Source organism: Glycine soja, chromosome 18 (assembly GCF_004193775.1).
Source record: "Glycine soja cultivar W05 chromosome 18, ASM419377v2, whole genome shotgun sequence".
Classification (NCBI taxonomy): Eukaryota; Viridiplantae; Streptophyta; class Magnoliopsida; order Fabales; family Fabaceae; genus Glycine; species Glycine soja.
Window position 1 is genome coordinate 52,781,467 of NC_041019.1, and position 20,865 is coordinate 52,802,331.

Genomic DNA, 20,865 nt, shown 5'->3' on the forward strand with positions numbered 1-20,865 from the left:
TAATTAATGTCCTAAGGCCGTTAAAGAATTTAAAATATAATTTTTTAATTAATAAGTATTATTAATATTTCAAAACAATAATCCTTTACCTTTCAAAGCTATTTTCCAACAATACTCTTGTATATAACTAAGAGAATAAATTAATACTTGCGTTAATCATAAAAATCAGTTGGATGGATAATAGGATTAGGAGTGGAAATGAGACAAGTCAAGCAAAACATTTTTAGGCTTGAGCTCGGCTTGAGTTGAATACGCAAAGCTTGAGCTTGACTCATTATCTGTCATAGGTTTTTTTTTTAAGGCTCGACTCGGCTTACATAAAAGTCTGGCTTGGCCTACGAGCCTATCTAAAGCTTAAAGACATCTTTTAACCAATTAATTATTTTAAAACCTAATAAAATACTAACTAAAAAAAGAAACTTATAAAATTTTGTATAAGGAATGTACAAATCCAACAATAATTGATAAACAAAATCATATTGAATTTAAGTTATTTAAACACAAAGTATATCAAAAGAAAATGAAAAAAATGCATAATATTATAAAATATATGGATTAGAGATGATTTATACTAATATAGTCAAATAAAAATATTTAAATTTTCTGAAAATGTCTTTACAAAACATTCTTTTCTTTGGAAGTATTAATCTGGTTGCATTATTCTCTTAACTTGAATATTTTTCTTTTTAAAATTTTTTCACATGCAAGTGAACTCTCTAAGCACTTTATGCTACTTCATCCTGTCATTCATAATGCCATAAAAATGGTATAAATAATAGTTATCATTATTATTATTATTACTTAAACAAGCCGACTTGTCAAGCTTAACAAGCTTATTTTTTATAGTTTGACTTTGCCCTTTTTATCTAAAAAAACTTTTTAAAAAGCTTGAGCTTGACCTTTGTAGTAAAACAAGTCAAGCCGAGCCGAGCCTTAAATAGACCGAGCCATAGGCTCTTGACAAACGACTCGACTCATTTTAATCCCTAAGTAGGATAATGTATGACAGGAGTGATTGACATACTAATGATATTTTTGTCAAAATTTATATTAATTAAATATTTCTTAAAGGACCATTATTTTATATACTAGAGTAGGTACATACCTATTATAATATCGAAGCAATTTCAAAAAAAAAAATTCTATTTTAAAATGTTGGTTAAACTATGTTTTCAATCCCTAATAAATACTCAAATTTTATGTTTAATTCTTCATAATTTTTTTTTTGTATTGAGTCCTTAATAAAATAATAATTTTATTTTAAATCATCAATATTTTTTAGTATCTTATAAATTAACAAATTTTTAGTATGCTCCATAATAAAAAATTTGTATTTGTTATTAGTCTTTTTTAAAAGAATGAATAACAAAATATAAAAAATATAAACAACAAACATAAAATTAATTAATTTATTAGGAACTATAAAATAATGTCAAGGATCACTAACAAATTTTTTGTTTTATGAGATGATAAATACAAAGAAAAAATTATTAGAAAACATGCAAACAGAAAAATAAGTTTTTATTAAAAATTATAAACATATTTTAACCTAAATTTTGTAATCAACAACAGACATTGGTTAATTAGCATGACCCTATATTTAGATATAAATAAAGAAGAATTGAATTTGGATAACGAATAAGTTACCTGTTGGTGAAACAAGGTCTCGATTGTCGTGTTGAGATCATGGTGGGAGGTTAAGTGATCAGTATCATCTGTTGAAGTTTTAATCCCCTCTAATAATGGCGCATCTATAATTCCTTCTGAGAATGTTTTCATATTCTGGCATTCTGCAATCGTGGCTTCTTCCAAACACTTGAAATGCAAAGTGGCATTCCCTGAATAAAACCTTACTAGCCTTGGTAATGAATCCAACATTATTCTTCTGAGGCGTCCAAATATGATCTCATCAGAACCATCTTCTTCTTCTTTTTTTACTATTTCCTTCATTGATTCACATTCTCTTATAGATAGCCTCTCAAGTTGCAACAAACTTTTGGCAGTTGAGAATTTCAATAAATACTCCATCCTATTACAGCACTTCACTTCCAACTGTTTCAGATTGATGAAAGACACTGCACAGCTCACTAGTTTTTCTAACTGAGAACAGTTGATAAGATTTAATAATTGAAGCTTTTGAGAGTATGGCTGAACCCATGGGTGCTCTAACCCTATCGACTCCAGCTCTCCAAGACTTAACAGGATTAATTGTTTCAATGCGGGAAGTGAACGGTCATGAACTTGGAGTTTCTGAGAGGGAAATATCTCCTTCAGACCATAGCACCTTTGCACTAGAAGATGTTCTAAGCTGGGTACCTTCTGAAGGAAATCAAAAGGCAAAGTGTCTTTCTTATTGTCATCATTCTCAAAGGATAGATGAAGAGATCTTAATTTGAAAAGGAGGTCTTGTGGCAAATGTCCATCGCTCAACAACATAATATTTTCCTCATTGAGTGTCAATTCCTTCAGATTGATTGGAATCTAGCAAGGACAAACAAATTAAAAAGAAAATGCAATGTGGTAATTAGAAGGAGGAAAATATGATATGAAATTAAAGAAAAAAGAAGCACAAAAAGTTTAACTGATAATGTTTTGTCACCTTTTCAACCGAGAACAAAGGTTGTTGTTGTAGTTGGCTAATTGGAGCCTCTATAACTGCTTGTTTGGGACTATCTCGAAATTCTGATGTGAATAGCTTCAACTTAGGACAATAGGACACATACAAGTTTTCTAATATGGGGCATTCTATATGGTATTTTCCAGGATAAAAGCAACTAAGCAGTGACAGATTTAAAAGAATCAACTTCCACAAAGAAGGGAATTCAAACATTTCAGTTGTTGCATGTTCCGTCACATCTTCCTTTCCAACAATTTCTACCAACTTTTGACAGCTAAATATGTGAAGGGTCTTAAGCTTCCCAAGATTTCGGGCAAGGGACAAAGGGAACAATGTTGCCAGGCTTCTACATTCAGTAACATTCACATCTTGCAAATTGGAAAAGCTGAGAATTCCTTGGGGGGTTTTGTTCCATACACATTTCAAATTTGACAAGTCTTCTAGAATAAGTTTTTTCAAACGAAAGACTATACCCTTGGTCTTTGCCTCACTGTCAACGGTGTCAAATATTATCTGCACTGCATGGGAGCTATGTACATACAATTCTTCTAAGGTCTTCAAGTAAGGAAGTACATGAGATGGAATTACAATCTGTCTTATACTTTCTCCATCAAATTCCAATTTCTTCAAACAGCCAAAGAAGTTCTCCGGAAAAGCAGGTTTGCCGTGCCGAAAACCCTTGGTCTCAGGATAATCAACAAGTCTCTTATGCTTTGAATATTCGAAAGAAACCTTCAAAGCATTGAAACTCAACGTTAGGAGTGTATGTATGGAAACTCTCGAAACTACGCTTTAAATAATATTTTATTTTAAAATATGAATATTATTGTTTTTATATTTAAGTTAATTGTATTAATTATTGTTACTGTGGATATGCTATTATCTTCATATTCAAATAAAGTCCTGTTTCATTATAAGTTCTAACCACTTCTATTTTCTTTAAAATATTATTGTTGTAATTATACTATCATTTTCAAATTTTAACCAAGTTAAATGTCTTGATTGTAGAGTATATAAACTTAAAAAATTATAAGAAATTCTATTGTAAAAAAAAAATTGTTGCTTATGTACGACTTAGGTTTACTTTTGATGTAGAAAACTATATATGTGTCTCTCTGCTGAGATATCTCCAGCCATCACATTAAAATTCAATTTTCTTTTTTTATTTTCCATTCATGTTCTGACTTCTATTTTGATATATTAAAGTGAACAATTTCAAATAGCTCAATTAATTGAACATGATACATCAATTGTTGTATACCTTTTTTTTTCTTCATATAAAAAAATAATTTTATATTATCAATCAAATAAAAATCATTTGGGATATGACTTTTAAGCTATAGGTAAGATTATAAGCTTTTTTTATAGTACAAATAAGATTATAAGTTGATAGACTCTTGATAACAATGTAATACAAAATATTTTATACATTTAACACATTCTAATTAAATTTTAATATAATTATTTCATGACAATCAATGATTGGATAACAATGTAAAAAATTACGTTAATTGTGAGTGCATTCTTCTATTTAAATTCTTATACTGTACTCCCACTTCAGTAAATTAGTTATAATACAAATTAGGAATATGAAAAGTGAATATTATTTTCTCATAATTCAAAGAGTATAATAAAGATCAGTAGTTGATTTGTGCAGCTTTCTTGATAAAACTATGCAAGAATTTTGGAAATAAAATCAGACTTGATTACTACAAATAAGGAAACCTTGACCAATAAATAAATCTAATTGAATCTGTACAAATTACAAAAGTACATAATAAGCTTGCTTCATATTTTACATATGGGACAACATACAATTATATGTCTAAATATGTTCTTTGGCCTCAACGCTTTTTTATTTTTGATTTTTGGAAGTTCATTTTTTCTTAATTTTAATTTCTGGAAGTTGATGTTCTTTTCAATTTTGGTTTGTGTAAGTTTTTTTTATTTATTTTTAATTCTTATATGTTTGTATTTTTTAATTTTAGTTCCTTTAAGGTTCTATTTTTTTTATTTATAATTCCCATAAGTTCACGCTTATAAGGATCAAGATTAAAAAAAAATACAAACTTACTGAAACAAAAAAAAAATAGAGCAGGATATCTTAAAGGGACCAAAATTAAAAAAAAAAAACATAAACTTAAATTGAACAAAAATATATTTAAGCTACAATTATATATGTTTTATCATGGTGACATAATTATCCAATTGTAGAATATTGACTTAGGAAAATTTTCAATGAAATGAAAAATAATTTATCTGTGTAGGTAGATGAAAATTTGTGATGGTTAACAAATTAAATACTCTATCTAATGCGTACCTGATCTGTGAAATGTTTTTGTAGAGTGCCATTCAAATCACCTTCCCAATACCATTTGTCTTTTTCTCCAGCTACAACATGTACTTTTTTAAGGTTTGGAGCACTTTGGACTCTAGAGAATTTTTTCATTTGAGGGCACTCACTCACTACTAAACTTTCCAGTAATGGGAATTTGAAGTCACACTTCTCGGAACTGCAAAAACTTGTGAGATTTTTTAGAGACACCAATTCTAAAGATTTTAATTGTCTAAACTCAATCTCTTGTACTTTTTCCTCTTCATTTTCTGCAACGATTTCCACAATCATTTCACATAAGAATACCTTCATGGTTGTGAGTTGAACCAAGCTTTTAGCAGTTGAGGATGTCATTAAATTCCTCAGCGATCTACAATTTCTCACTTCCAAATGTGTTATGTAATTGTAAGATACTATGGATGATGCTAAATTTGTCAATTTCATACATCGACTAATGACTAAGCGTTCTATCCTCTGAAGAAGTGGGTGATGCTCAAATCCTATCTCTTCTAAAGACAACAAACTCTTTAATTCCAACTCCTTAAGTTGCATAACAACACCTATTTTATCACGTGAAATGAGGCTTGCAGGAGCCCAAATGCTTTTCAATTGACAACTCCCCAATGTTAAGCTTTTCAAATTGGGAAGTCTATGAAGAAACCAAAAGAGAATTTCAGTATTCTTCAATCCATACAAGACAAGTCTTTGTAGTTTGTGCATTCTGTGAACACTGACAATGTATTTCTGCAACCACTCTGCTTCCTTCAAGCTGATTTCCATAGATTCCAAGTTGTATATCACCTAAAATATATATAAATAAAAAAGACTTATCAATATTGAAGCATACTTGGAACCACTCAACAAGATATTTATAGTTTTATTTTTTTTTTATAAGAAATAAATGGCATATTCTCACATCATTCAGTGAGAGAGTCTTAATTCATTCTTTTTGTTATGTACCTTTTCTGTAGCCGACACAATTGGCTTCCCTTGTGAGTTTGTGATGTCTTTAGTGAGCCCTTCCAGCTTGAAACAATTGAGTATGGACAATTTCTTCAACGATGGCCACTCTAAAGCGTAAGTTCCTCTGTAGAAACTCATAAGTTCAAATGAATTTTGTAATGATACAGTGTTTAGCTGAGGAAACTTAAACGTGATAGCATTTTCATTTGAACCATTGCCCCAAGCAACAATCTCCTTCATTGCCCTGCAATTGTATACATCAAGGATTTCCAGTTTTTCTAAGTCAGTGGCAACAGAAAGTGGAAAGAGATGTTTTAAATTTGGACTCTCATTAATGCTTATGCTTTTCAGATTATTATATTTAAGTATTTCACTGCTGTCCTCCTTCCATATGTGCACCAAATTTGGCAAGGCCTTTAGAAATACATTTTGCAAGTTTGTTTCATTCCTAACACCAGTTTGTGGAATAATTTCAAAGTCAAATATGTTTTCCACTAACTGGCAATTTGTAATTGTCAAGCTTTGAAGGCTCTGAAATCTTTGCCCCATATAACTAGGAAAAATCGTAACAAGTTTGTGGCACTCTCCTATTATCAAAGAGTCCAAACTGTGAAACGAATGAAGACCAATATGGGGTTGCCAAATGGTATTAAGTTTCTCCATGCCGATGATCTCCATTTTCTTCAACTTAGGAAAAACATCAATATTCTGCTGCAGAAAAAAGTGAATGTTAGGTGAGCAGATGAAAGACCTCAACAATTAATGCAATTAAACAACAAATGATAGTAATAATCTAAGTCAATATTAAATGACTCCACACACCTCTGCATGTTCTGGACAAAATATATCCTCCATCATTTCACATGCACTTACAAAAAGGCTTTGTAGATTCATCAAACTTCCAGCCATGGAGAATGACAGTAAATATTTTAAATCACCACAATCTGTCACATTCAATGTAAGCAAATTTTGAAAACAATGCTGAGATTGGTCACTCCATATCTTCTGGATGTTGATTGAGGATAACTCCAACCATTCTAATTTGGGAATTGAAACCTGTAAGAACATATATAATTAATGTCTCAACAATAAGATTTTGATTTTGAAAATTGATGTACCCAAGAGAAATGACAAAACTTAAACGATCACAACTTTTTACTTCTTTTAGATGAATAACATACAAATTAAAGATTAGAGATTATAAAGGACACATTTATGATAATGTTTTTACATACCTTTTCATTGAAGAGTGATATACAAGAACTAGTGGCACCTTGCTCAACTTCAGTGATAATATCTTTGTTTCTGTTTTGCACTTGGACTTCCAATGATTGTGCACTACAAGGCATCTTGTCGTTGGTATATAAACAAGCAAATGCTGGTAAAGATTTCAATGTTAAAAGTCGTAATTGAGGGAACTCAATCTTGTCATCATTGATAGTATGCGTTTGTCTTTCAATAGAAACTATCTCCTTCAGAGAATCACAGTCACACACTTCAATTGTTTCAAGCATGGTGAGAAGTCCGACCATGAAAAATGGGAAAATGTTTTCCAATTTATCACATGTTTTAATCTTGATGACTTTTAATCTGCAAAAGGAAGCCTCTTCAAGATGATTATTGCCACATATTTTCTCCAAATTATCCAGTTTGTAAAGACACATGGACTCCAATTTGGGAAAAGCCAGTAAAGGGTGAAACCGCTCCACTGAGTTAATAATATATTGAATACCAAAATTGTTCACAATGGATAAATGTTTCAAATATGGAAATCCTTCAACATTTAATTCATAAAAAACATCATGAACATCATTGAGTTCTCCCAGCAGCAAATATTCAACACTCTTGAACAACATTTTAACCCATGTTTCAGAATGAATGTCAATACCTTCTTTTAGGTTCAATGCCAAAAATTTCGCTTGGTCATACATGTCAGGGATTTTGAATTCTCCCTCTTTAAGCATGTTGAATTCACCAATGACAATCTTGTAACTATCCAACATGTCCAAAAACAAGTTCTGCGGAAAATGGGAAACACTCTGAATGTGTACGTCTAGATTTTGCAACTGATTCAAGTGCCTCAACTCAGAAAGAATAGCTTTTTGACTTTGGATATTCTCCTCAGCCTCCCACAGAATCAAGCTGTCTCTCATGTAAAACTCTTCCAAACTGTTCATCCTTGATATGGTATTGGAAGGTATTACTCTTAGTTTTGAGCAATTGCTTATGTCAAAAAGTTGCAGCTTATCCAATTGCCCAAATTCTAGAGGCAAACTTTCAATGTTAGATCCTGAAAGAGTAAGAATTCGTAATTTCTTTAACTCTCCAATGATTGATAAGTTCTCTCCTAGAGTGCATCTCTCCAAACTAAGCATTCTCAGTTTTTTTAGGCATTTAATAGAAGAAGGTAAGCATGAAAGATTAACACCAGTCAATATCAAGACTCTGAGTTCAATCATATCTTTAAAAAAGTCGTCTGGTATTTTCAAAAAATCATCTTTACTGTCAATATGTAAGACTTCAAGTCTAGGACAGTGTATACTCTCGGGAAGCCCATCATTGATATCACAAAAGTGTAAACATATAGCAGTGTACCTTTCAAGTTCATCTTTGTGAGGCCACTCGTCTACTATGCCATTTTTCATAAAAAAAACATGTTTTTCTTTGGATGATATTGAAAGAGCAACATCCCGCACAATGTCATGCATGTTGAAGCGGTCATGAGAGAGACTTTCCACCAACAAAGTTGATTCTTTTAGCTCCTCTATCAGCATATTTACTTTGTTTCTCGCTTCTCTAATTGTGTGGACCCCTTGAAGCAAACCCAACCCGATACAGAACTTCACCAAGTCCATAATCAAAGCATCATTTCCCATTCTAGCACACAGTAAGAAAATATGTTTCAGCTGCTCATTTTTTAGATGCTCAAAGCTCAAATTTACAGAGAACTCGATAGATTCGTGCCCTTCTGTAAAACTTTGTCGTTTAATTCGTTGACAGACATCCTGCCATACAAAGTAGCTTTTATTCTTTAGAGCCCTTCCTATGGAAACTAATGCCATAGGCAATCCATCGCACATTTTGGCAATTTCAATGACTTTCTCATCAAATTCAAAACTTTGGGCACGTATTCCCGCCAATTTCTTAAGGAAACTCTTTGCCTCGTTTTCATCAAGGACTCCTACCGAGAAAGTTGATCTCTCCTGCACATCCATTTTATTACATATTACTTCTTTACTTCTGGATGTTAGAAGAATTTTGCATCCCTTGTGATCACCAGATAACTTTTCTTTTTTTATCATATTGGAATCAACAGATAATTTGCCTTTTTTCATCGTATTGAAATCGACAGCTAACTTGTCTTTTTTCATTGTATGGAAATCGGCCGAAAACACTTCTTTTTCCATCTTATGGTAACCAAAATCAGATAAATCATTGACATCTTGTTGGCTTCCATCATCATCCTCACTACGTGGAATCCCCAATATATTCAAGTTCAATCCATCCCAGAGATCATCTAGGATTATAAGGGTATTCTCCTTTTCATTCATTAACCTCTTTCGAATGCGATCTGCTCTTACAATTTCACTTTCCTCTTCCAATCTCATTCCCAACATCTCAGCAATTTGTCCTTGAATTTTTTCTATGTCAGGAATTCTTGTTACATTTGCCATGACCACCATATTGAACAACTTCTTTTCTCGAGCTTTGTTAGCAACTTCTTTGACTAAAGTAGTCTTACCCACACCACCAGCCCCATAGACTCCAACAATATTAACTGTCGAGTCTTCCAGTGCTTTCATAATCTTCTCCATAGTTTCATTTCTCGACCCAAAGCTCACATAACCAGTGTTTAACAAAGCAGCATCAGAGGATGGGCCCAACCGATATGAAACTTTATCAAACTTTTTATTTGAATGTCCATCTGCTTTGATTTCCTCTACTATCTTTGTAGCTTTTCTGCCTAACCGATACCTCAATGACAAGTTATTTGGAAAGATCAATCTAATGGAATACCTTGTCTGTGCATGGCGTTCATCATCAATAAAACACTCATATTTTTTTATCTTCTCATCCACCTGTTTTAACCAATGTTGAACTTCATCGTTAATTTCTTCTCCGTTCTTCTCTGCATCATTAACTTCATTTTGAACCCTCTTCCTAGTATCATCCAGCCTCTCAATGTATTGTTCCACCTCTTTAAATTTGTCTTTGTAATTAAATATGTAACCCACTTGTCGTTTGACCACATGTTCTGCAATTTGCAGTGCACTTTGGGCAGTGGCAGAAGTAATTGGGTCCATTCTCCCTTGGCAATTGGCACGTTCTTCTTGTTTCTTTGATTCCTGCTGTGGCTACCACTTTTTCCTGAATGTTACACATGCAAAATTTCAAAAATGATGAAACAAAAGGACACATTCGCAAAACATTCAGCAAATAAAACATATTAGAATTTGACTGATGCTATTAGGTGTCTGTTAGTATCTGTTAGTGTTAGTGGGAGAGTTGATTATATTTTTGTGCATACATCCCCAAACGTCCCTTCTCTAATTATTTATCACCTTGGATAGGATCTTAATTAACCCCTCCATCCAATCACCTGCTTTTGTCCACTCTTCTCCAATCATCAATATGCTATGTTTGCTTCCTAGCTATCACAATGCAGGTTTTCAAACACACTTGTGTCCCGTAGTTAATTTGCTAAGTTTTATATTTTTTCGTTTTCCTTTTGCTCACGTTCTAAAAAATATCTTAACCTCTACCACTTGCTTCCTATCACCTGTTTATATAGGTTATCAAACTCTATCGTGTCCGGTAGTTTACCAAGTTTTATAAAAAATTTCTTTTCCTTTTTTCTCACTTGTAAAATTTTTAAAACAAAACCTCAATTAAGAAAATTTAATGGTACAGAATAACATGTTGAAATATAGACTTGATTTTGGGCCTTATCAAAAAGCCCAAGTTCTAGGAGATTCCACAAGACATGTTAAACTAAAATTCTAGAAGAATGTTCTAGAAAAATCTATTGTAGAAGATAATTCTAGAATAACTTGTAGAATATTCTAGAATGTGTGAGTAACTTTGTATGTAAAAAGTTCTAGAGAATCATTTGTAACCATTAGATTAAGTGTGTTAGCAAAATCATAACCACAGGTTTGGGAGGAGCCATTAATATAAATAAAGGCATTGTATTAAAATTTGTTTTAAGCCAAATCAAGAAGTGGTCATTTTGTACAAGTAACCTCTTCCTCAAAACTTTCTAATTTCTCTCATTCTCAAATATTTCCTTCAATAGTAAAATTGTTAGAATTTTCTATTCCAATAATTAATGTAGGCTAATGTTATAAGACAATTATATTAATTATTTATCATTAGTAGGTTTTATTTTATGTGATCAAAATAATTGAGCTTGTTAGACAACTAAATAAGGAACATATGTCATTGTTGGCCCTATTAGGATAATAAAAACTCTATCAAGTTAACACACTATAAGAAGGCTATGGTCCCTAACATATTGACTTATCATATATAGTTTCTCTTCTTCCCGCGTGAATATGAAGGTTTTGTTAAGGAATAAAGAGGTTTCGACTGAGGAAGAACCATGAAGTCACCAGTTACCTAAGAAATAAAGGTAAATATCATTCATATGCGTGCTTAAGGAGTTTTTATATAATTGTTACAATATGTAGTCCAAGTGGGAGATTGTTGGAATTTTTTATTCCAATAATTAATGTGAGCTAATATTATCAGACAATTATACGTAATCAAATTAAGTGAACCAGTTAGACAATTAAATCAGATGATATGAACTTAAATGAACAGATGTCAATGTTGGCCCATTAGGGGATAATGGGAACCATATTAGGTTAACACACTATAAGAAGACTATGGTCCCAAATATATCGGGCCATCACATATCGTTTCTCTTTTATCAATCTGAAGAGTTACAAAGGTAATGTTAAGGAATAAAGAGGTTCCGGTTGAGGAAGAACCATGAAGCCACCAGTTACACTGTTAGTCAGTTATTCATTGTCTTTACAGCATCCTGTAACACATCCTAAGAAGAGCGCTCTAACATCCCATTTTTTGTAAACTAATTTAAAAAGGATTGTTATTTATAAATAAATAGAGTTTTAGAAAAATGATGAGGTTTTCATAATTAAATAAATAAGGAGAAATAATTTTATTAATTAAAATAATGGTTTGAGAGAAAATAGAAAAGGTATTTTATTTATTAAAGGGAATAAAATAGAGTTTCTTTTTATAAAATAATAAAAATAAATAAATAGAGTAAATGATAGGTTGTGGGTACCCTAACTATAAATAGAGACATGTTAGGTCAGTTTTCATACTAACAATAGTTTCTACGTCTCTTCTTCCTCTCAATTTTGTTTTCTCTTTTTCTCTCCCAAAATCCTCTCTTTTTCCCGCATACACTCATACCTGTCTTATTAAAATGATGATCTCGGACTTTTTAACCGTTGGATCGTCATGATATTTCAGCATCAGGTTTGAAACTCAATTTCGAGCATTCTCACCATTGAAAATTGCTAAAAAAGTCAGAGCTAAGAAAAATTTCCTTCACATCGTAGCTTCTCCTTTCATGTAGAGACCCAAAATATGTCCCAATAAAGCTATGATCCTGAACTCGTTAACCGTTGGATTATCGTGAAATTTGGAAACCGGGTTTATGATTCATTTCTCACATCTTCACCGTTAGGATTTTTATATTAATTTGTGGAGAGGGAGAAATATGCATCGCACACAGACAGTGGAATGAAGGTTTCAATCTCTTCTCCACCTCTCAAATGCTTTGAAACCCCATCAGAGCAACCAGAGGAAAAGCTTGAGGAATCATAGGAATTTGCTAGAAATGCCGCTATCACTGTCAGAATACACACGTGAGCCCGCTTAGAGGTAAGGGATGAGTTTATCGCAATTGGGGTTAGAATGAACATGTGTAAAGATCCTTAGAGGATTAAATTGGGTTTATTTTTGGATGTTTATTAAATTGAAAATTTTCCTTTATGATTATAAATACAATATTGATGTCCTGATGCAATTTGATTGATAAAATAACGTGTGCTCTTGGTGTTTTCGTTTTTTTATACCTATGATTTTGATTAATTGATTTTGATATAATTGTGTAAAATTATTTGAGGGGTTTTACTCCCCATGTTGTGATAAACCTTTTGTATAAATTGGTATAGTGAGATTATGAAATTGTGCTTCAAATTGAGAGTACGTGATAAATTGAACCTGTGATGAATGATGAAATATATGTGTATTGAGATGTGTGTATCGAGTTGTGAGATATGAACTGTGAAATCACACAATTGTAAAATCCTTTAAGGGCGACGAGTTTTTGCGCAACGAGTATTGTGATGGGATTCACTGTGTGGACCCGACAAGTTTAATCACAAGCGCGATGACATAAAATTATTTTAAAAATAATTGAAGAGTCATGTGTATTGCATAGTTCATAGGTAAAGTGTATATGATTCATGTGGTGTGATAACATGTTAAATTGAGATTATACCATTGTGATTGAGACTGAGTGTATGTGATAAATTAAGTATGTATTGACTTGTAATATATATGTGCATTGAGATGTTATGTGCATTGAGTTATGAGCTATGAATTGTACAATCACACGACTATAAGACCTTTTAAGGGTGACAAGTATTGTGATGGGAACCACTGTGAGGACTCGACGACATTAACCACAAGCGTAATGAGATAAAACTATTTTGAGAACAATTGAGGAGTTGTGTGTTTTGTACAGTTCATAGATAGAGTCTGTGTGCTAAAATCTTTTCTGGGTTGGACCTGAATCAGGAGGGAAAGGCCCTGACGGACTCTTCAGAGTGTAGGTCTTGGGGGTAAATACATCCGGTTTGAGTGCTCCTTTAAATATATGTTGATCCCATATGATTGGAACATTCTTACAAAACAACGTGACCTTGACTGGTCTCCTTATGATTTTACCTAGTGAAAGTGACATGATTTACTAGTGTGTGGTTTGTCTTGTCATGTACTTTTAGGCGCTCAACGAGGTTTTTCACTGACATGGTACCACATTGATCGATATTGATTGATTTAGTGATATTGTGTTTTGATCATTAAGTACGTGAATGTTGTGAAAACGAATTAGACATGTGGTGTTGTAATGTGATGATGCGTGACAAAGTGGTGAAATAATGTGAGCTATGCTTAAGTAAGTTGTATTTTGTTTATATGATATTTATACCTATATGTTGTCTTATTTCTCTCTATTAGTTAGGAATGTAATAACTCACTCCCCGTGTACTATTTGTGTTTGGATCTTGTGATGATCTCGATTTTGTGTTAATGGAAGTAGATGGTTAGGTGGATGACTATGAAGAACCTCATGCTAGAGGACACAAGAACACAATGCTCTGATAGGATGTGACATTGAGATATATGTTTCTATATTAATTACATGAAGTCTTGGATGACCTTGTTTTGAGCTGAGATGATTTATTATTTATTTGGAAAAGTTTTATTATGATGTTAGAAAAATGAAAGTGAGCCTTTTATTATTTTGAAAAGCTTGTATTTAATTGTGTTTAAAAACTTTTAATTAATTCTGATTTCTTATTCCTTTTATTATTAGTACATATATGTGAGGGGTAGAGGGCGTCACAAGCGCAATGATAAAAAATCACCTACAAATTCAAATTTCGTTGTATTTGTTTGAGCAATCATTATGGATCTAGGTATTCCTAAAACTCTTCCTGATAATTTAATGTGATGTGGTTATTGGTATTTTATAAGGATCTTCTAAAATTCCAACAAAAATTTCATTCCAACATAACAAAAATTGCTATTTTTTTATTCGTGGGTATATATTCTTATTTAATGTAGAACAGTTCTTTTCTCAGCTCATTCAGTGGACTCCACTGGTTTACCATGCAGAGTCACTAGACAACTCCAATAGAGCCTACATAAGGCAATATGCATGGGTATCAACATGGCATTTGCAGCTACCATATACGAACGGTTATAATATGGTTTGACCATGCTCTCTTTCCACAAGCTTGGAAAGATCATGAAGGTGACCATTACAACATTTGGAGCTAAACTAATCCTTACTGATTATAAAGAATAGGAGTATAAGGCTTATGAAGTTTTGGAATCTAACACAAATGCTTTCATATGCTGTAGCAATTTTCAAACCTAGCCAATACTAAAGTTACTACAACCTAAATTGTCATTTCTGTTTAAAATCTTTCATTGGGAAAAAGAAAATTTGTAAGACTATGCTTCTAATATACTTTTGTAATACTTGGTTGCCCTTATGTTTAATACTACATAGTTTTGAAAACCATGACTTTTACAAGTTGAATCTATTTATCTTTCTATTTATATATCTAAAGTTGTTTAAGCTACAAAGCATGACACTTCCATGCCAATATCATTCTTTCTTCATATATATCACATGTTCTACTAATTTGCCATCCTATGCCTTTTCACACCTTTGAAAACTCATTTATCACCACATTACATTTTATGCAATGTATTTCTTCATCACATCATGATAACTGCTAAATAATAGTGAATTAATAGTGGAAAATCGGTCTGAAATTAACTTAGAATTAATTATTTAGCAGTTATTTATGCTTTAATTTGGAAAGATTTAATTAATTTCGAATTCTGATTGCAGATGTGAATAAGGGAGGTACAACAAGCAAAAAGGAGCAGAAATGAAGAAAAAAAGAAGAAAATCAGAAGAAGCCCAGCCCAGCAAGGCGCTAAGCGCAAGACACGCCCACGCAAGAAAGCAAGGCGCTAAGCGCACGACATGCGCTGAGCGCGCGGTGGCGCTGAGCGCAAGGCTTCGCGCTCAGCGAGACTACGAAGGCCCAAAGCCCAATTTTGCACTTATAAATAAGAGGGTCAGCCTAGGAAAACGAAAACACTTCCTGAGAGCTCATTTCTCAGACCTCTGGCACTCAGTTCTCTCCTTTTCCTTCCCTTTTCTTATATTTTTATTACCTTTCTTTCACTCCCTTCTCATTGTAAAGCCCTCATGACCATGAGTAGCTAATCCCCTAGCTAGGGACTGGCAAGCCTAAAAAGCCAATGATGTATGGAGCATTTCAAGAGTTATCAATAAAAAGAGGATTTTCCTCCAGGTTCTTTTATTTACCTTTCTTTCTTATTTATCCTGCATCTCAGTCCTTATTTTTTGTTAGGGTTTAGTCCACTCGGGAGAGGGTAAAGCCTAATTAGGGGTAAGGAATGAATGCTTGAATATGTTTTAAGGGTTAATCCACTCGGAAGAGGGTAACGCTTAATAGAACAATAAAAGGAAGAAATCATTGGGTTATCATTTAAAGGGTTTCCTTCCAGGTTCTTTTATCTGCTTTTCTTTCTTATTTATCCTGTATCTCAGTCTTTATTTTCTGTTAGTCTTTAGTCCACTCGGGAGAGGGTAAAGCCTAATTAGGGGTAGGAATGAATGCTTGAATATGTTTTAAGGGTTAGTCCACTCGGGAGAGGGTAACGCTTAATAGAACAATAAAACAAAGAAATCATGGGGTTAGCATTGCTAGGCATAGAATGATAACCCAATGCCCATGCTTTAGCAAACATCTAGAATTTAATCTTAATGCATCTTAGTTATTAAGTCTTTGCAAAGGGCATTTGGAAGATATGTAATTAAGGTAGGCTTGTCATCATGAGGCATCAGGGGCAAGTAGATAGATAGATGTAGGGCAGAATTAGTTCACTGGTATTGATAACAGACAAATCCTGAATCCATATATCTAGGCTGATTAGACTTGTTAGGTTTTAGCAAATTTATTATATAGATTTTATTCCCTATTTTATTGTTTGAAGTTTTTTTCTTAGTAGTTATTCCTTATTTATTATTTGGGTTTTCTTAGAAGTAGTTATTCCTTATTTTATTTGGAAGTAGGTACTTATATTTATTAGATTTTAGCAATATTTTATAGACTTTATTCTTTCTTTATTTCTTGAGTTTTCCTTAATTTAGAAGTAGCCGCTTAGATTTAAATTGCCTTTAATTTTACAAACTAAATTTACAATGTGCAAACTGAAAAGTACTACTTCACATAAGTGCAACAAAATTCCTGTGGTACGATACTCGGATTACCAAGAAATTATTACTTCGAGCGATTTGATACACTTGCCAAAGAGTTAACACATCACATGTTGATAAAAAAAATATTTTTTTAAAATCTACCGTTGGATGGAAAATTCTTTTCACAAAGATTATTTATGTGAAATTTTATATTAATCTAAATTTATTCGTTAACTCATTCATATAGATTAAAATCAATGTAATATAATTTTTTTAAAATATACTAAAATATGAATCATTTTATTACCTTATTGTTATTCAATTTTAAAAAAATTGATACGAAAAATCTTATTAATATGTAGATATAATTTAATGGTTGAATAGATAAAAATTGTATTTTATATCAATTTATTGATAAAGCAATAGTTTGTGAAAATTATACTAATATATATATATATATATATATGTATATATATATATATATATATGTATATATATAATTCAATCCAACCTATTTACACTCATTCATGTATAAGTTAGATAACAGGTTTTGATTTTTGAACCCGTAAACACAACTAGTTGACATGACATTTTCTTAAGTTTATTATTTAAATATACATGTCTTAAATTACAAAAATAAAAAGTTAGTGAATAAATTGTTAAAAAAATACAAATTTTCTAGATTATTAATTGTTTAGTAACCTAAGTTAAATTTGTCTATAGTTTATCTATTTTTTCTCATAAAAGATTATTCAAATAATAAATAATTTATAACTTAAGAAATACAAAAGTTTTAAAATGAACACTTGTTTTTAATTGAAAAATGTATAATACCTCTTATTGGGGACGACATAAAATTAATATTGGCATGGGTACTGTCAGACTAAAGATGTTTGATGACCGAGAGATGTTGTTGCAAGATATGTGGTATCTTCCTGAGCCTAAATGGATTCTTTTGTCAATAAGCATGTTTGATATTTGAGATACTCTACCAAAATAGAACATGGTCTGATTAGGATTTCAAATGGAGCCTTAATTGTTGCTAAGGGTGTTAAAATGAATGGTCTGCATATTCTGGACGGCTCAATTGTTATTGCTCACGCATTTGTAGCTAGTCAAACGTTACAGGATAAGACACAATTGTGGCTTCTAAGACTAGGTCATGTTAGTGAAAGGGGTTTGGTCTAACTGTAAAAACAAAATCTGCTGAATGGTGATAAATTGGATAAATTAGAATTTTGTAATCATTGTATATTGGGTAAGTCTCATAGAGTGAAGTTTGGGACTGGTACACATGTTTCTAGTAGGCCCTTTTAGTATGTTCATTCAAACCTATGGGGTCCTTCAAGGGTGATGATTCATGGAGGGGTTCCTATTTTCTTGCAATTATTGATAATTTCTCTAAAAGAGTGTGAATTTATATATTGAAGAATAAGTCTGAAACATTTCAAAGGTTCTAGGAGTGTTACACACTTGGGGAAAATTAGCAAGGAACAAAATTGAAAGTTTTGAGAACTGACAATGGGCTGGAATTTGTTTCAGAACAATTTAATGTGTTTGGAAGAAAACTAGGAATTAAGAGACATAAGACTATAGCAAGAACTCCTCAACAAAATGGCCTAATTGAGAGAATGAAAAAGATCATCTTGGTACGAGTGAGGTGCATGTTTTTAAGAGTAGGTCTGCCTAAAAGTTTCTAGGGAGAAGCTACAAATATTGCAATGTATCTGACAAACAGATGTCCATCGTTTGCTCTAGACTCTAAGACACCTATGAAAGTATGGAGTGAGAAACCAATAAACTATTCCAACTTGAGGGTGTTTAGTGCTTTGGCATTTGCACATGTCAAACAAGACACCTATTTTCTTCTCTACTTTATCTTGCATTTTCATCTTTATTTTCTTTTGGGGTAAGTTGCTCGGGAGAGGGTAACTCCTAACAGAACAGATAAGGCAAGAAATCATAAGGTCATCATTGCTAGGAATAGAATGGTGACTTATTGCCCATGCATTTAGCAAACATCTAGAATCTAGTCTTCATGCATTTTATTTATTGAGTCTTTTCAAAGGCATTTGAGAGATAGGTAAATAAAATAAGCTTGTCATCGTGAGACATTAGGGGCGAGTAAATGGATAGGTGTGGGTAGAACAGATCCAAGGCAAAGAGGGCATGCAAGGTCCCAACAACATTATCACATTTTGAGAACTTATCTTTTATTCATCTTATCTTTTTTTTCTTATCTTTCTTTATCTTTTATTTTTTGTTTCTTATCTTATTTTTTTATCTTCTATTTTTTATCTTTATCATCTTTTAATTTAAATATTTTATCTCTTATCTTTCCTTTTTAAATCTTTATCTTATATCTTTTATCTTTCTGCCTCTTTTATCTTAAATTTCTTATCTCTTGCTTGTAAATTGGATTTGCTTTAATCTAAGTACAAACAAAGTTCATGTGGATTCGACACTCGGACTTTCGAGTATTTTACTACTTGTGACGAATTTGGTGCACTTGCCAACGAGTTAACACTAGTTGGATGCAAGTAGGTCTTCAAGAAAAAGAAAAACATTCCAAGTGTGAAGAAGTCGAGGTACAAGGCAAGACTTGTGGCTAAGGGTTTTACACAAGTGGACAGAGTTAATTATAATGAAATTTTCTCACCTGTGGTAAAACATTATTCTATAAGGATCTTGATGGCAATTGTAAATCAGTATGATCTGGAGTTACCATAATTGGTTGCCAAGACAACTTTTTTTACATGGAGACCTTGAGGAGACCATTTATATGCAACAACCTAAGGGGTTTGCAGAAGATCAAATGAAGGTTTTCTAAGGAGTAGTTATGTCTAAATCTTGAAAAGAGAATAACAATGTCACATTTTCTTGCTTTTGTATGTAGATGATATTCTTATAGCTACCTCAAACAAGCTAGGATGAGATTAGTATGCTCAAGGAGAGATTAAGTTCAGAATTTGAGATGATCATGAAGGATTTTGGTATTGCAAGGAGGATACTTAGGATTGATATTGTTATAGATCAGATGAAGAGAGAATTGTTCTTATCTTAGCGGGCTATTTGAAGAAGGTAGTAGAAAGGTTTAGGATGCATCAATCTAAATTTGTAAGCACACCTTTGAGACATCACACTAAGCTCTCAATTACTCAAGCTCCTAATATTGAAGAGGAAAGGAAGAAGATGGATATTGTTCCATATGCTAGTAGAGTAGGAAGCATCATGTATGGTATGGTTTGTAGTAGGCCAAACTTGGCCCATGCTATTCACATTGTAAAAAGGTTTAGGGCCGATTCAGGTCAAGCTCATTGGGAGGCTTTGAAGTAGGTATTGAGATATGTGAATGGATCTTTGGAATCTGGTCTAAAGTATAAGAAGGTAGCTCAAGGTGGAGATGCTATTATGGGGTATGTTGATGCAAAGTATGTAGAGCATGTGGATACTATGAAGTCCTTATTTAGATATGCATTTACATTGTTTGGGGCTACTATTTGTTGGAAAGGAAACTTACAGCCCATGGTAGATCTATCTACAACTGAATCAAGAGTATATTGCTATTGCAAAATGAGTATGGTTAAAAGGGATGATTGGTGAACTAGAAATTGTACAAAACTATGTGATAATTCACTATGATAGCCAAAGTGCTATCCACCTTACAAATCGGTCAAGTTTACCATGAGAGGAGAAAGAATATTGATGTTAGGCTTCACTTCATAAGAGATGTGGTTGAATTTGAAGGAGTTAGGATTGTGAAAATTGCATCTATGTTCACAAAATCTCTACCAAGGTCAAAGTTCAACCTTAGACTTGATTAATTTCTCTTGAAATATAGTTTCAAAAGTGGGAGAGTAACACTATGGTGGAAGGAAT

At 32.4% G+C, this 20,865-nt stretch overlaps 1 protein-coding gene across 10 annotated transcripts in view; it reads right to left on the reverse strand.

Annotated features, from left to right (window-relative positions):
- The window catches only part of LOC114397487, a 45,935-nt gene that overhangs the window by 16,382 nt on the left and 8,688 nt on the right, over positions 1-20,865 (reverse strand). For 6 of the 10 annotated variants that reach the window (XM_028359540.1, XM_028359536.1, XM_028359533.1 and 3 more), the window contains 6 exons: positions 7,151-10,283; positions 6,738-6,971; positions 5,913-6,626; positions 4,938-5,753; positions 2,600-3,349; positions 1,648-2,481 (listed from right to left, as the gene is read on the reverse strand). In XM_028359540.1, the coding sequence (XP_028215341.1) occupies positions 1,648-2,481; positions 2,600-3,349; positions 4,938-5,753; positions 5,913-6,626; positions 6,738-6,971; positions 7,151-10,219 (6,417 nt within the window). In that variant the 5' untranslated portion in view covers positions 10,220-10,283. Of the gene's footprint in view, positions 1-1,647; positions 2,482-2,599; positions 3,350-4,937; positions 5,754-5,912; positions 6,627-6,737; positions 6,972-7,150; positions 10,284-17,820; positions 19,212-20,865 lie in introns of those variants that run through there. The other 4 variants (XM_028359537.1, XM_028359542.1, XM_028359539.1 and 1 more) reach the window with 4 other exon arrangements.